The sequence below is a fragment of the Petromyzon marinus genome, assembly GCF_048934315.1.
Source record: "Petromyzon marinus isolate PM22_M1 ecotype Great Lakes invasive population chromosome 78 unlocalized genomic scaffold, UKy_Petmar_22M1.pri1.0 chr78_unloc.4, whole genome shotgun sequence".
In the NCBI taxonomy this organism is placed as follows: domain Eukaryota; kingdom Metazoa; phylum Chordata; class Hyperoartia; order Petromyzontiformes; family Petromyzontidae; genus Petromyzon; species Petromyzon marinus.
Genome location: NW_027422628.1, coordinates 248,632 through 267,277, shown reverse-complemented (window position 1 = coordinate 267,277; position 18,646 = coordinate 248,632). Strand labels below are relative to the sequence as shown.

Below are 18,646 nucleotides of genomic sequence, written 5' to 3'. Positions count from 1 at the left end.
CACCTCGGTGGTTGCCCAGCTGTTTCCGTACTCCTGGCTGTCTGAGCTGTAGATGCCGCTGGGCATGCGACTGTCATCGGCTGTCTCATCGTTGGCGTTACCACAGAATCCACTCACAGAGCCCTGCAGATAGACACACACAGTGACACACACACAGTGACACACACAAAGTGACACACACACAGTGACACACACACACACAGTGACACACACAGTGACACACACACAGTGACACACACAGTGACACACACACACACAGTGACACACACAGTGACACACACACAGTGACACACACAGTGACACACACAGTGACACACACACAGTGACACACACAGTGACACACACAGTGACACACACACACACAGTGACACACACACAGTGACACACACACAGTGACACACACACAGTGACACACACAGTGACACACACAGACACACACAAAGTTACACGTGTTACACACACAGACACACAGTTACACAGTGACACACACAGTGACACAGACACACATAGACACACAGTTACACAGTGACACACACAGTGACACACACACAGTGATAAACACACAGTGACACACACACAGTGACACACACAGTGACACACACAGTGACACACACACACAGTGATAAACACACAGTGACACACACAGTGACACACACAGTGACACACACACAGTGACACACACACAGTGACACACACAGTTACACACACAGTGACACACACACACACACAGTGACACACACACACAGTGACACACACACAGTGACACACACACAGTGACACACACACAGTGACACACACACAGTGACACACACACAGTTACACACACACACACAGTGACACACACAAAGTTACACACATACAGACACACACAAAGCTACACACACAGACACACACACAGTGACACACACACAGTGACACACACAGTGACACACACAGTGACACACACAGTGACACACACACAGTGTCACACATAGACACACACAAAGTTACACACACAGACACACACACAGTGACACACACACAGTGACACACACAGTGACACACACACAGTGACACACACACAGTGACACACATAGTGACACACACAGTGACAGACACAGTGACACACACACACAGTTACACGTGTTACACACACAGACACACACACACAGTGACACACATAGACACAGTTACACACACAGACACACACACACAGTGACACACACACAGTGACACACACAGTGACACACACACAGTGACACACACAGTGACACACACACAGTGACACACAAAGTTACACACATAGACACAGTGACACACACAGTGACACACACAAAGTTACACACACAGTGACACACACAGTGTACACACACAGTGACACACACACACAGTTACACACACAGTGACACACACAGTGTACACACACAGTGACACACACAGTTACACACACAGTGACACACACACACACACAGTGACACACACAGTGACACACACAGTGACACACACAGTTACACACACAGTGACACACACACACAGTTACACACACACAGTGACACACACACACAGTGACACACACAGTGACACACACAGTGACACACACAGTGACACACACAGTTACACATACAGTGACACACACACAGTGACACACACAGTGACACACACAGTGACACACACACAGTTACACACACAGTGACACACACACAGTGACACACACACAGTGACACACACACAGTGACACACACACACAGTGACACACACAAAGTTACACACAGTGACACACACAGTGACACACACAGTGACACACACAGTGTGACACACACACACTCAGTGACACACACACAGTGACACACACACACAGTGACACACACAGTTACACACACAGTGACACACACACACAGACACACACACAGTGACACACACACACAGTGACACACACAGTGACACACACACAGTGACACACACATTGACACACACACAGTGACACACACACACAGTGACACACACACACAGTGACACACACACAGTGACACACACAGTTACACACACACACACATAGTGTCACACATAGACACACACAGTTACACACACACATAGTGACACACACAGTGACACACACAGTGACACACACAGTAACACACACGGTGACACACACACACAGTGACACACACACAGTGACACACACAGTGACACACACAGACACACACACAGTGACACACACAGTGACACACACACACACACACAGTTACACGTGTTACACACACAGACACACACACACAGTGACACACACACAGTGACACACACAGTGACACACACAAAGTTACACACACACACACAGTTACACACACACACAGTTACACACACAGTTACACACACAGTTACACAGTTACACACATACACACAGTTAGTTACACACACACACAGTTACACACACAGTCACACACACAGACACACACAGTTACACAGTGACACACAGTTACACACACACACACAGTTACACACACATATACACACACACACACAGTTACACACACAGACACACACACAGACACACACACAGACACACACAGACACACACACAGACACACACACACAGACACACACTCACACATAGACATGATAGTAGTGATGGTGGTGATGGTGGTGTGTCTCTGCGTGTCTCTCCATCTGTGTGTGAGTCTCTGTGTGTGTGTCTGTGTGTGTCTCTGTCTGTGTGTGTGTCTCTGTGTGTCTGTGTGTGTGTCTCTGTGTGTCTGTGTGTGTGTGTGTCTGTGTGTCTGTGTGTGTGTCTGTGTGTGTCTCTCTGCGTGTGTCTGTGTGTGTCTCTCTGCGTGTGTGTCTGCGTGTGTGTCTCTGTCTGTGCGTGAGTCTCTGTGTGTGTCTCTCTCTCTGTGTGTGAGTCTCTGCGTGTGTCTATCAACTCACCCGTAGGCTGGCTGCGATAGACAGATACACAGCCATGTGCTTGTCCCAGTAGATGGACAATCCCAGTGATGGCAGCTCCAATATCACCACGATCCCGCGGAAGTGGAGGCGGTATTCGGGGAAGGAAGATTCATCCACGTCGTGAAGGGTCTGCGACACACGGAGAGAGACAGAGACACAGAGACACTTAGACAGAGACACAGAGAGACACAGAGACACAGAGAGACAGAGACAGAGAGAGACAGAGACACACAGAGACACAGAGAGACAGAGACACAGAGACATAGAGAGACAGAGACAGAGAGACAGAGACAGACAGAGACACGTGGTATTCGGGGAAAGAAGATTCATCCACGTCGTGAAGGGTCTGTGACACACGGAGAGACACAGAGACACTTAGACAGAGACACAGAGAGACAGAGACAGAGAGACACAGACACAGAGACACACAGAGACAGAGAGAGACAGAGAGAGACAGAGACACAGAGAGACAGAGAGACAGACAGAGACACGTGGTATTCGGGGAAGGAAGATTCATCCACGTCGTGAAGGGTCTGCGACACACGGAGAGACACAGAGAGACACTTAGACACTTAGATAGAGAGACAGAGAGACAGAGAGAGATAGAGACACAGAGAGACAGAGACACAGAGAGAGACAGAGACACAGAGAGACAGAGAGAGACAGAGACACAGAGAGACACAGAGAGAGACAGAGACACAGAGAGACAGACAGAGACACGCGGTATTCGGGGAAGGAAGATTCATCCACGTCGTGAAGGGTCTGTGACAGAGGCAGAGAGACAGAGACACTTAGACACTTAGATAGAGATACAGTGAGACACAAAGAGACACAGAGAGATAGAGACACAGAGAGACACAGAGAGACAGAGAGACAGAGACACAGAGACACGTGGTATTCGGGGAAGGAAGATTCATCCACGTCGTGAAGGGTCTGTGACACACGGAGAGAGACACAGAGACACTTAGACACTTAGATAGAGAGACAGAGACACAGAGAGACACAGAGACACAGAGAGACACAGAGAGACACAGACACAGAGACACAGAGACACAGACACACAGAGAGAGAGACAGAGATACAGACAGAGACAGAGAGACAGAGAGACAGACAGAGACACGTGGTATTCGGGGAAGGAAGATTCATCCACGTCGTGAAGGGTCTGTGACACACGGAGAGAGACAGGGACACTTAGACACTTAGACAGAGACACAGAGAGACAGAGAGACAGAGACACAGAGAGACAGAGAGAGACAGAGGCACTTAGACACTGAGATAGAGAGACAGAGAGACAGAGAGACAGACAGAGACAGAGACAGAGAGAGACAGAGACACTTATATAGAGAGACAGAGACACAGAGACACAGAGAGACACAGAGAGACAGACAGAGAGACAGTGAGACACAGAGACACAGAGAGACAGAGACACGTGGTATTCGGGGAAGGAAGATTCATCCACGTCGTGAAGGGTCTGTGACACACGGAGAGACACAGAGAGACACTTAGACACTTAGATAGAGACACAGAGAGACACAGAGACACAGAGACAGAGAGAGACAGAGACACAGAGAGACACAGAGAGACAGAGACACAGAGAGACACAGAGAGACACAGAGACACAGAGAGACAGACAGACAGAGACACGTGGTATTCGGGGAAGGAAGATTCATCCACGTCGTGAAGGGTCTGTGACAGAGGCAGAGAGACAGAGACACTTAGACACTTAGATAGAGATACAGAGAGACACAAAGAGACAGAGAGAGATAGAGACACAGAGAGACACAGAGAGACAGAGAGACAGAGACACAGAGACACGTGGTATTCGGGGAAGGAAGATTCATCCACGTCGTGAAGGGTCTGTGACACACGGAGAGAGACACAGAGACACTTAGACACTTAGATAGAGAGACAGAGACACAGAGAGACAGAGAGAGATAGAGACACAGAGAAACACAGAGAGACAGAGAGACAGAGACACAGAGACACGTGGTATTCGGGGAAGGAAGATTCATCCACGTCGTGAAGGGTCTGTGACACACGGAGAGAGACACAGAGACACTTAGACACTTAGATAGAGATACAGAGAGACACAAAGAGACAGAGAGAGATAGAGACACAGAGAGACACAGAGAGACAGAGAGACAGAGACACAGAGACACGTGGTATTCGGGGAAGGAAGATTCATCCACGTCGTGAAGGGTCTGTGACACACGGAGAGAGACAGAGACACTTAGACACTTAGATAGAGAGACAGAGACACAGAGAGACAGAGAGAGATAGAGACAGAGAAACACAGAGAGACAGAGACACAGAGAGACATACAGAGACACGTGGTATTCGGGGAAGGAAGATTCATCCACGTCGTGAAGGGTCTGTGACACACGGAGAGACACAGAGACACTTAGACAGAGACACAGAGAGAGACACAGAGAGACAGAGACACAGAGACACGTGGTATTCGGGGAAGGAAGATTCATCCACGTCGTGAAGGGTCTGTGACACACGGAGAGAGACAGAGACACTTAGACACTTAGATAGAGAGACAGAGAGACACAAAGAGACACAGAGAGACAGACAGACAGAGACACGTGGTATTCGGGGAAAGAAGATTCATCCACGTCGTGAAGGGTCTGTGACAGAGGCAGAGAGACAGAGACACTTAGACACTTAGATAGAGATACAGAGAGACACAAAGAGACAGAGAGAGATAGAGACACAGAGAGACACAGAGAGACAGAGAGACAGAGACACAGAGACACGTGGTATTCGGGGAAGGAAGATTCATCCACGTCGTGAAGGGTCTGCGACACACGGAGAGACACAGAGACACTTAGACAGAGACACAGAGAGACAGAGACAGAGAGACACAGAGAGATAGAGAGACAGACAGAGACACGTGGTATTCGGGGAAGGAAGATTCATCCACGTCGTGAAGGGTCTGTGACACACGGAGAGAGACACAGAGACACTTAGACACTTAGATAGAGAGACAGAGACACAGAGAGACACAGAGACACAGAGAGACACAGAGAGACACAGACACAGAGACACAGAGACACAGAGACACAGACACACAGAGAGAGAGACAGAGATACAGACAGAGACAGAGAGACAGAGAGACAGACAGAGACACGTGGTATTCGGGGAAGGAAGATTCATCCACGTCGTGAAGGGTCTGTGACACACGGAGAGAGACAGGGACACTTAGACACTTAGACAGAGACACAGAGAGACAGAGAGACAGAGACACAGAGAGACAGAGAGAGACAGAGGCACTTAGACACTGAGATAGAGAGACAGAGAGACAGAGAGACAGACAGAGACAGAGAGAGACAGAGACACTTATATAGAGAGACAGAGACACAGAGACACAGAGAGACACAGAGAGACAGACAGAGAGACAGTGAGACACAGAGACACAGAGAGACAGAGACACGTGGTATTCGGGGAAGGAAGATTCATCCACGTCGTGAAGGGTCTGTGACACACGGAGAGACACAGAGAGACACTTAGACACTTAGATAGAGACACAGAGAGACACAGAGACACAGAGACAGAGAGAGACAGAGACACAGAGAGACACAGAGAGACAGAGACACAGAGAGACACAGAGAGACACAGAGACACAGAGAGACAGACAGACAGAGACACGTGGTATTCGGGGAAGGAAGATTCATCCACGTCGTGAAGGGTCTGTGACAGAGGCAGAGAGACAGAGACACTTAGACACTTAGATAGAGATACAGAGAGACACAAAGAGACAGAGAGAGATAGAGACACAGAGAGACACAGAGAGACAGAGAGACAGAGACACAGAGACACGTGGTATTCGGGGAAGGAAGATTCATCCACGTCGTGAAGGGTCTGTGACACACGGAGAGAGACAGAGACACTTAGACACTTAGATAGAGAGACAGAGACACAGAGAGACAGAGAGAGATAGAGACAGAGAAACACAGAGAGACAGAGACACAGAGAGACATACAGAGACACGTGGTATTCGGGGAAGGAAGATTCATCCACGTCGTGAAGGGTCTGTGACACACGGAGAGACACAGAGACACTTAGACAGAGACACAGAGAGAGACACAGAGAGACAGAGACACAGAGACACGTGGTATTCGGGGAAGGAAGATTCATCCACGTCGTGAAGGGTCTGTGACACACGGAGAGAGACAGAGACACTTAGACACTTAGATAGAGAGACAGAGAGACACAAAGAGACACAGAGAGACAGACAGACAGAGACACGTGGTATTCGGGGAAAGAAGATTCATCCACGTCGTGAAGGGTCTGTGACAGAGGCAGAGAGACAGAGACACTTAGACACTTAGATAGAGATACAGAGAGACACAAAGAGACAGAGAGAGATAGAGACACAGAGAGACACAGAGAGACAGAGAGACAGAGACACAGAGACACGTGGTATTCGGGGAAGGAAGATTCATCCACGTCGTGAAGGGTCTGCGACACACGGAGAGACACAGAGACACTTAGACAGAGACACAGAGAGACAGAGACAGAGAGACACAGAGACACAGAGAGATAGAGAGACAGACAGAGACACGTGGTATTCGGGGAAGGAAGATTCATCCACGTCGTGAAGGGTCTGTGACACACGGAGAGAGACACAGAGACACTTAGACACTTAGATAGAGAGACAGAGACACAGAGAGACACAGAGACACAGAGAGACACAGAGAGACACAGACACAGAGACACAGAGACACAGAGACACAGACACACAGAGAGAGAGACAGAGATACAGACAGAGACAGAGAGACAGAGAGACAGACAGAGACACGTGGTATTCGGGGAAGGAAGATTCATCCACGTCGTGAAGGGTCTGTGACACACGGAGAGAGACAGGGACACTTAGACACTTAGACAGAGACACAGAGAGACAGAGAGACAGAGACACAGAGAGACAGAGAGAGACAGAGGCACTTAGACACTGAGATAGAGAGACAGAGAGACAGAGAGACAGACAGAGACAGAGAGAGACAGAGACACTTATATAGAGAGACAGAGACACAGAGACACAGAGAGACACAGAGAGACAGACAGAGAGACAGTGAGACACAGAGACACAGAGAGACAGAGACACGTGGTATTCGGGGAAGGAAGATTCATCCACGTCGTGAAGGGTCTGTGACACACGGAGAGAGACAGACACTTAGACACTTAGATAGAGAGACAGAGACACTTAGACAGAGACACAGAGACAGAGAGACAGAGATACTTAGACAGAGACACAGAGACACAGAGAGACAGAGACACGTGGTATTCGGGGAAGGAAGATTCATCCACGTCGTGAAGGGTCTGTGACACACGGAGAGAGACAGAGACACTTAGACACTTAGATAGAGAGACAGAGAGACAGACAGAGACACAGAGACACAGAGAGACACAGAAACACAGAGAGACAGAGAGACACAAAGTGACAACAGAGACACACAGAGTGACAGAGAGACACAGAGAGACAGACAGAGAGACAGACAGAGAGACAAAGACACAGAGAGACAAACAGAGAGACACACAGAGTGACAGAGAGACAGACAGATGCACCAGCCACGCGCATCACACGCACACAGACACGGCCATTTTGTCAAACCGAGCCGCCATTGACCACGTGACCCTTGTGCAGGTCACGTGATTCAGTCGCCCTGCCAGCCCCCTCTAAAGGCCACTTCCGGTATTGATCATCAATGATCATGTGACCTCCTTTACCAGTACCAAAATCTGGGAATCAATAGGGGAAAACCTATTATCAGATACCACGATCATGTGATCTCCTTCGCCAGTACCAAAAATCTGAGAATTAATAGGGGAAAACCTAGTATCAGATATCACGATCATGTGACCTCCTTTACCAGTACCAAAATCTGGGAATTAATAGGGGAAAACCTAGTGTCAGATATCACGATCATGTGATCTCCATTCCCAGTACCAACATCTGGGAATTAATAGGGGAAAACCTAGTATCAGATATCACGATCATGTGAACTCCTTTACCAGTACCAAAATCTGAGAATTAATAGGGGAAAACCTAGTATCAGATATCACAATCATGTGATCTCCATTGCCAGTACCAAAAATCTGAGAATTAATAGGGGAAAACTTAGTGTCAGATATCACGATCATGTGACCTCCTTTGCCAGTACCAAAAATCTGAGAATAAATAGGGGAAAACCTAGTGTCAGATATCACGATCATGTGATCTCCATTTCCAGTACCAACATCTGGGAATGAATAGGGGAAAACCTAGTATCAGATATCACGATCATGTGATCTCCATTGCCAGTACAAAAAATCTGAGAATTAATAGGGGAAAACCTAGTATCAGATATCACAATCATGTGATCTCCATTGCCAGTACCAAAAATCTGAGAATTAATAGGGGAAAACTTAGTGTCAGATATCACGATCATGTGACCTCCTTTGCCAGTACCAAAAATCTGAGAATAAATAGGGGAAAACCTAGTGTCAGATATCACGATCATGTGATCTCCATTTCCAGTACCAACATCTGGGAATGAATAGGGGAAAACCTAGTATCAGATATCACGATCATGTGATCTCCATTGCCAGTACAAAAAAATCTGAGAATTAATAGGGGAAAACCTAGTATCATTCGAAACGTCGTGATAATTTTATTGTTTCCCTATCTACGTGGTGGTGACTTTACCCAAAGAACCAAGAATAATAATTTAATTGTTTTATATTTTTATTATTTTATTGTTTCCCTATCTACGTGGTGGTTACTTTACCCAAAGAACCAAGAAAAATAATTTTATTGTTTTATATTTTTATTATTTTATTGTTTCCCTATCTACGTGGTGGTGACTTTACCGTAAGAACCAAGAATAATAATTTTATTGTTTTATATTTTTATTATTTTATTGTTTCCCTTCTACACGGTGGTGACTTTACCCCAAAGAACCAAGAATAATAATTTTATTGTTTAATATTTTATTATTTTATTGTTTCCCTTCTACGTGGTGGTGACTTTACCCAAAGAACCAAGAATAATAATTGTATTGTTTTATATTTTTATTATTTTATTGTTTCCCTTCTACACGGTGGTGACTTTACCCCAAAGAACCAAGAAAAATAATTTTATTGTTTAATATTTTATTATTTTATTGTTTCCCTTCTACGTGGTGGTGACTTTACCCAAAGAACCAAGAATAATAATTTTATTGTTTTATATTTTTATTATTTTATTGTTTCCCTGTCTACGTGGTGGTGACTTTACCCAAAGAACCAAGAATAATAATTGTATTTTTTATATTTTTATTATTTTATTGTTTCCCTATCTACGTGGTGGTGACTTTACCCAAAGAACCAAGAATAATAATTGTATTGTTTTATATTTTTATTATTTTATTGTTTCCTTATCTACGTGGTGGTGACTTTACCGAAAGAACCAAGAATAATAATTTTATTGTTTTATATTTTTATTATTTCCCTATCTATGTGGTGACTTTACCCAAAGAACCAAGACTAATAATTGTATTGTTTTATATTTTTATTATTTTATTGTTTCCCTATCTACGTGGTGGTGACTTTACCCAAAGAACCAAGAATAATAATTTTATTGTTTTATATTTTTATTATTTTATTGTTTCCCTTCTACGTGGTTGTGACTTTACCCAAAGAACCAAGAATAATAATTGTATTGTTTTATATTTTTATTATTTTATTGTTTCCCTATCTACGTGGTGGTGACTTTACCCAAAGAACCAAGAATAATAATTTATTGTTTTATATTTTTATTATTTTATTGTTTCCCTATCTACGTGGTGGTGACTTTACCCAAAGAACCAAGAATAATAATTGTATTGTTTTATATTTTTATTATTTTATTGTTTCCCTATCTACGTGGTGGTGACTTTACCCAAAGAACCAAGAATAATAATTTTATTGTTTTATATTTTTATTATTTTATTGTTTCCCTATCTACGTGGTGGTGACTTTACCCAAAGAACCAAGAATAATAATTTTATTGTTTTATATTTTTATTATTTTATTGTTTCCCTATCTACGTGGTGGTGACTTTACCCAAAGAACCAAGAATAATATTTGTATTGTTTTATATTTTTATTATTTTATTGTTTCCCTATCTACGTGGTGGTGACTTTACCGAAAGAACCAAGAATACTAATTGTATTGTTTTATATTTTTATTATTTTATTGTTTCCCTATCTACGTGGTGGTGACTTTATCGAAAGAACCAAGAATACTAATTGTATTGTTTTATATTTTTATTATTTTATTGTTTCCCTATCTACGTGGTGGTGACTTTACCCAAAGAACCAAGAATAATAATTGTATTGTTTGATATTTTTATTATTTCCCTATCTATGTGGTGACTTTACCCAAAGAACCAAGAATAATAATTGTATTGTTTTATATTTTTATTATTTTATTGTTTCCCTATCTACGTGGTGGTGACTTTACCCAAAGAACCAAGAATAATAATTTTATTGTTTTATATTTTTATTATTTTATTGTTTGCCTATCTACGTGGTGGTGACTTTACCCAAAGAACCAAGAATACTAATTGTATTGTTTGATATTTTTATTATTTCCCTATCTACGTGGTGACTTTACCGAAAGAACCAAGAATACTAATTTAATTGTTTTATAGTTTTATTATTTTATCATTACAATGATAGCGGCATCGTCTTTGAGCTCTGTGTAAAAGCCTCTTGGCGTCATCTGGTCGAGCACCAATTGGGGTCGAGGCTCAAAAGAAAGCCGTCCCTTGGTGTGGACCAATCAGTGTCAAGGACAATGCATCAGATATGATCATAGTGTGTGTGTTGTATTTTGTGTTTGCATTTTGACCGCAGGTATTGTGGTTAAACGCAGTAAACGTGAATCCTCGTAAGCTTTATCATTATTATATTTATTATTGCTCTATTTTTGGTCCCGGGAAGAAGGTGTAATGATGAACGTGACACTTTAATGCTGCTTTGGCCGTGTGTCGGGTGGTGGAGGGTTGTGCGACACATTTGTAAACAACGCCATCTAAACCCGCTCCCCCTCCAAAAAACAAAAACACCGCCTTCACGTGTTAAACGTGAACATCAATGAACATCAATTCTAGACTCGAAGCTTTCGTGACCTTTGGTTCTATTGGGTAAAAGTCACCACGTGTGGGTAAAAGTAAAAAGTTTAAAAAAAAAAGATTAAAACGTCAAAAAATCGTCGAGACGTTTCGGCCACAATTCAAAGCGGCCTTCATCAGGTGAAGGGATCGGGCTGTCTAGCGAGGACAGCTCCGGAGTGGAACACAGCCACAAGCTCAGGCCACGGACCTTGAAGCTGCGTGTGGGTAAAACAAGGCGCCTTGAGAAAGGAATTGGCATAAAACAAATTCGCATTTGATTTCAAGTTTGTTGCATGTCGGTCAAGTATGCTAAGCATCTCGAACAGAGACACGTTCACATTTAGATGTTCTCTCAGAGTGACGTTATCCTGATACAGCACGCGTGTGGATGTACTGAGTGAGTGGGTGGGTGAGTGAGTGAGTGGGTGGCTGAGTGAGTGGGTGGGTGGGTGAGCGAGTGGGTGGCTGAGTGAGTGGGTGGGTGAGTGAGTGGGTGGCTGAGTGAGTGGGTGGCTGAGTGGGTGGCTGAGTGAGTGGGTGGCTGAGTGAGTGGGTGGCTGAGTGGGTGGCTGAGTGAGTGAGTGGGTGGCTGAGTGAGTGGGTGAGTGAGTGAGTGGGTGGCTGAGTGAGTGAGTGGGTGGCTGAGCGAGTGGCTGAGTGGGTGGCTGAGTGAGTGAGTGGGTGGGTGGCTGAGTGAGTGGGTGGCTGAGTGGGTGGCTGAGTGAGTGGGTGGCTGAGTGGGTGGCTGAGTGAGTGGGTGGCTGAGTGAGTGGGTGGCTGAGTGAGTGAATGGGTGACTGAGTGAGCGAGTGGCTGAGTGGGTGGCTGAGTGAGTGAGTGGGTGGCTGAGTGAGTGAGTGGGTGGCTGAGCGAGTGGCTGAGTGGGTGGCTGAGTGAGTGAGTGGGTGGCTGAGTGGGTGGCTGGGTGAGTGAGTGAGTGGGTGGCTGGGTGAGTGGTGAGTGAGTGAGTGGGTGGCTGAGTGAGTGAGTGGGTGGCTGAGTGAGTGGGTGAGTGAGTGAGTGGGTGAGTGAGTGAGTGGGTGGCTGAGTGAGTGGGTGGCTGAGTGAGTGGGAGGCTGAGTGGGTGGCTGAGTGAGTGAGTGAGTGGGTGGCTGAGTGAGTGGGTGAGTGAGTGAGTGGGTGGCTGAGTGAGTGAGTGGATGGCTGAGTGAGTGGGTGAGTGAGTGAGTGGGTGGCTGAGTGAGTGAGTGGGTGGCTGAGCGAGTGGCTGAGTGGGTGGCTGAGTGAGTGAGTGGGTGGCTGAGTGAGTGGGTGGCTGAGTGGGTGGCTGAGTGAGTGAGTGGGTGGTGAGTGAGTGACTGAGTGGGTGGCTGAGTTAGTGAGTGGGTGAGTGATGTTGTTGTTGTTGACGTTGACGTCACACTCACCACGTGCCCCTCCGAGTCGTCTAGCTGGAGGCTGCCGCTCTCCAACTCGATGCTCACCACCTTGGAGCAGAAAGTCGCCTCCAGCGAGCCACAGCGCACGGCACGGACACTCACCACCACCACCACCACCACGGGACCCTCCACGCCTCCGTCGCTCACCTCCAGCTGCTCACCACGATGGGGGGAGGATGGGTGAGTGAGTGGGTGAGTGAGTGGGTGAGTGGGTGAGTGAGTGAGTGGGTGAGTGAGTGGGTGAGTGGCTGAGTGAGTGAGTGAGTGGCTGAGTGACTGAGTGGCTGAGTGAGTGAGTGAGTGGCTGAGTGAGTGGCTAAGTGAGTGGCTGAGTGAGTGACTGAGTGGCTGAGTGAGTGGCTGAGTGAGTGAGTGGGTGAGTGAGTGAGTGGGTGAGTGGGTGAGTGAGTGGGTGACTGAGTGGCTGAGTGAGTGGCTGAGTGAGTGAGTGGCTGAGCGAGTGAGTGGGTGAGTGAGTGAGTGACTGAGTGGCTGAGTGAGTGGCTGAGTGAGTGAGTGACTGAGTGGCTGAGTGAGTGGCTGAGTGAGTGGCTGAGTGAGTGGCTGAGTGAGTGGCTGAGTGAGTGAGTGACTGAGTGAGTGAGTGGGTGAGTGAGTGAGTGACTGAGTGGCTGAGTGAGTGGCTGAGTGAGTGAGTGGCTGAGTAAGTGGCTAAGTTAGTGGCTGAGTGAGTGACTGAGTGGCTGAGTGAGTGGCTGAGTGAGTGAGTGGCTGAGCGAGTGAGTGGGTGAGTGAGTGGCTGAGTGAGTGAGTGGCTGAGCGAGTGAGTGGGTGAGTGAGTGAGTGAGTGACTGAGTGAGTGAGTGGCTGAGTGACTGAGTGACTGAGTGACTGAGTGAGTGGCTGAGTGAGTGACTGAGTGAGTGACTGAGTGGCTGAGTGAGTGAGTGACTGAGTGGCTGAGCGAGTGAGTGGGTGAGTGAGTGAGTGACTGAGTGGCTGAGTGAGTGAGTGAGTGGCTGAGTGACTGAGTGACTGAGTGAGTGGCTGAGTGAGTGACTGAGTGAGTGGCTGAGTGAGTGAGTGGCTGAGTGAGTGAGTGACTGAGTGGCTGAGCGAGTGACTGAGTGACTGAGTGAGTGAGTGACTGAGTGGCTGAGCGAGTGACTGAGTGACTGAGTGAGTGAGTGAGTGGCTGGCTGAGTGAGTGAGTGACTGAGTGGCTGAGTGAGTGAGTGAGTGGCTGAGTGAGTGACTGAGTGAGTGACTGAGTGGCTGAGTGAGTGAGTGACTGAGTGACTGAGTGGCTGAGCGAGTGACTGAGTGGCTGAGTGAGTGAGTGGCTGACTGAGTGACTAAGTGACTGAGTGACTGAGTGGCTGAGCGAGTGACTGAGTGGCTGAGCGAATGGCTGAGTGGCTGGCTGAGTGAATGACTGAGTGAGCGAGTGACTGAGTGGCTGGCTGAGTGACTGAGTGACTGAGTGACTGAGTGAGTGACTGAGTGAGTGACTGAGTGGCTGAGTGAGTGGCTGAGTGAGTGAGTGAGTGGCTGAGTGAGTGGCTAGGTGAGTGGCTGAGTGAGTGACTGAGTGGCTGAGTGAGTGAGTGGCTGAGTGAGTGAGTGGCTGAGTGAGTGAGTGGCTGAGTGAGTGGCTAAGTTAGTGGCTGAGTGAGTGACTGAGTGGCTGAGTGAGTGGCTGAGTGAGTGAGTGGCTGAGCGAGTGAGTGGGTGAGTGAGTGGCTGAGTGAGTGAGTGGCTGAGCGAGTGAGTGGGTGAGTGAGTGAGTGAGTGACTGAGTGGCTGAGTGACTGAGTGAGTGGCTGAGTGAGTGACTGAGTGAGTGACTGAGTGGCTGAGTGAGTGAGTGGCTGAGTGAGTGACTGAGTGAGTGAGTGAGTGGCTGAGTGACTGAGTGACTGAGTGACTGAGTGAGTGGCTGAGTGAGTGACTGAGTGAGTGACTGAGTGGCTGAGCGAGTGAGTGGGTGAGTGAGTGACTGAGTGGCTGAGTGAGTGAGTGAGTGGCTGAGTGACTGAGTGAGTGGCTGAGTGAGTGAGTGGCTGAGCGAGTGAGTGGGTGAGTGAGTGGCTGAGTGAGTGAGTGGCTGAGCGAGTGAGTGGGTGAGTGAGTGAGTGACTGAGTGGCTGAGTGAGTGACTGAGTGACTGAGTGACTGAGTGAGTGGCTGAGTGAGTGACTGAGTGAGTGACTGAGTGGCTGAGTGAGTGAGTGGCTGAGTGAGTGAGTGACTGAGTGGCTGAGCGAGTGACTGAGTGACTGAGTGAGTGAGTGAGTGGCTGGCTGAGTGAGTGAGTGACTGAGTGAGCGAGTGACTGAGTGGCTGAGTGAGTGAGTGACTGAGTGACTGAGTGGCTGAGCGAGTGACTGAGTGGCTGAGTGAGTGAGTGGCTGACTGAGTGACTAAGTGACTGAGTGACTGAGTGGCTGAGCGAGTGACTGAGTGGCTGAGCGAATGGCTGAGTGGCTAGCTGAGTGAGTGATTGACTGAGTGGCTGAGTGACTGAGTGGCTGAGCGAGTGGCTGAATGGTTGGCTGAGTGAGTGACTGAGTGAGCGAGTGACTGAGTGGCTGAGTGAGTGACTGAGTGAGTGACTGAGTGGCTGGCTGAGTGACTAAGTGACCGAGTGACTGAGTGGCTGAGCGAGTGACTGAGTGGCTGAGTGAGTGAGTAGCTGAGTGAGTGTCTGAGCGAGTGACTGAGTGTCTGAGCGAGTGACTGACTGAATGTCTGAGCGAGTGACTGAGTGGCTGAGCGAGTGACTGAGTGAGTGGCTGAGCGAGTCACTGAGTGTCTGAGCGAGCGAGTGAGTGAGTGTCTGAGCGAGTGACTGAGTGTCTGAGTGAGTGACTGAGTGGCTGAGTGACTGAGTGAGTGTCTGAGCGAGAGACTGAGTGTCTGAGTGTCTGAGCGAGTGACTGAGTGACTGAGTGACTGAGTGTCTGAGTGAGTGACTGAGTGTCTGAGTGAGTGACTGAGTGAGTGACTGAATGAGTGTCTGAGCGAGTGACTGAGTGAGTGACTGAGTGAGTGTCTGAGCGAGTGACTGAGTGTCTGAGCAAGTGGCTGAGTGACTGAGTGTCTGAGCAAGTGGCTGAGTGAGTGACTGAGTGAGTGTCTGAGCGAGTGGCTGAGTGACTGAGTGTCTGAGTGAGTGACTGAGTGAGTGACTGAGTGAGTGACTGAGTGAGTGTCTGAGCGAGTGACTGAGTGTCTGAGCGAGTGGCTGAGTGACTGAGTGACTGAGTGTCTGAGTGACTGAGTGAGTGAGTGTCTGAGCGAGTGACTAAGTGACTAATTGACTGATTGAGTGTCTGAGCGAGTGACTGAGTGAGTGACTGAGCGAGTGACTAAGTGACTGAGCGACTGACTGAGTGTCTGAGCGAGTGACTGAGTGACTGAGCGAGTGACTAAGTGTCTGAGCGAGTGACTGAGTGACTGAGCGAGTGACTGAGTGTCTGAGCGAGTGTCTGAGCGAGTGGCTTAGTGACTGACTGAATGAGTGTCTGAGCGAGTGATTAAGTGACTGAGCGACTGACTGAGTGTCTGAGCGAGTGACTGAGTGTCTGAGCGAGTGACTGAGTGAGTGACTGAGCGAGTGACTGAGTGAGTGACTGAGTGTCTGAGCGAGTGACTGAGTGAGTGACTGAGCGAGTGACTAAGTGACTAATTGACTGACTGAGTGTCTGAGCGAGTAGTCACCCACCTCAGCGAGGTTGATGCTGCAGTCGCTCGCATCAAATATCTTCCACTGACCATCAAACTGCAGGAATTCTCGCTGACCCACAGAGGCGCAAACCTTGGGACAGCCATCGGAGACGCAGCTGAAGAGGCCGCCCAGACACTCGCTACACGGGGAGAGAGAGGCGTGGGTGTCACTCTTACTAGGTGTGTCACACTCTTACTAGGTGTGTGACACTCTTAGTAGGTGTGTGACACTCTTACTAGGTGTGTGACACTCTGACTAGGTGTGTGACACTCTTACTAGGTGTGTGACACTCTTACTAGGTGTGTGACACTCTCACTAGGTGTGTGACACTCTCACTAGGTGTGTGACACACTCTTACTAGGTGTGTGACACTCTTACTAGGTGTGTGACACACTCTTACTAGGTGTGTGACACTCTGACTAGGTGTGTGACACTCTTACTAGGTGTGTGACACACTCTTACTAGGTGTGTGACACTCTTACTAGGTGTGTGACACTCTTACTAGGTGTGTGACACTCTTACTAGGTGTGTGTCACTCTTACTAGGTGTGTGACACTCTTACTAGGTGTGTGACACTCTTACTAGGTGTGTCACACTCTTACTAGGTGTGTCACACTCTTACTAGGTGTGTGACACTCTTACTAGGTGTGTGACACTCTCACTAGGTGTGTGACACTCTTAGTAGGTGTGACACACTCTTACTAGGTGTGTGACACTCTTACTAGGTGTGTGACACTCTTAGAAGGTGTGTCACACTCTTACTAGGTGTGTGACACTCTCACTAGGTGTGTCACACTCTTACTAGGTGTGTGACACTCTTACTAGGTGTGTGACACTCTTACTAGGTGTGTGACACTCTGACTAGGTGTGTGACACTCTTACTAGGTGTGTGACACACTTACTAGGTGTGTGACACTCTTACTAGGTGTGTCACACTCTTACTAGGTGTGTGACACTCTTACTAGGTGTGTGACACACTCTTACTAGGTGTGTGACACTCTTACTAGGTGTGTGACACTCTTACTAGGTGTGTGACACTCTTACTAGGTGTGTGACACTCTTACTAGGTGTGTGACACACTTACTAGGTGTGTGACACTCTTACTAGGTGTGTCACACTCTTACTAGGTGTGTGACACTCTTACTAGGTGTGTGACACACTCTTACTAGGTGTGTGACACTCTTACTAGGTGTGTGACACACTCTTACTAGGTGTGTCACACTCTTACTAGGTGTGTGACACTCTTACTAGGTGTGTGACACTCTTACTAGGTGTGTGACACTCTTACTAGGTGTGTGACACTCTCACTAGGTGTGTGACACTCTTACTAGGTGTGTGATACTCTTACTAGGTGTGTCACACTCTTACTAGGTGTGTCACACTCTTACTAGGTGTGTGACACTCTTACTAGGTGTGTGACACTCTTACTAGGTGTGTCACACTCTTACTAGGTGTGTCACACTCTTACTAGGTGTGTGACACTCTTACTAGGTGTGTGACACTCTTACTAGGTGT

General features: G+C 47.6%; 1 protein-coding gene across 1 annotated transcript in view; it reads right to left on the bottom strand.

The window, feature by feature from the left end:
* LOC116938465 (uncharacterized) overlaps positions 1–18,646 on the bottom strand; it is a 96,306-nt gene that overhangs the window by 54,928 nt on the left and 22,732 nt on the right. Inside the window, exons 6-9 of the mRNA XM_076058840.1 lie at positions 17,129–17,270; positions 13,429–13,593; positions 2,902–3,051; positions 4–123 (exon numbers count right to left, since the gene is read on the bottom strand). Of these exons, the coding sequence (XP_075914955.1) occupies positions 4–123; positions 2,902–3,051; positions 13,429–13,593; positions 17,129–17,270 (577 nt within the window). The remainder of the gene's footprint in view (positions 1–3; positions 124–2,901; positions 3,052–13,428; positions 13,594–17,128; positions 17,271–18,646) is intronic.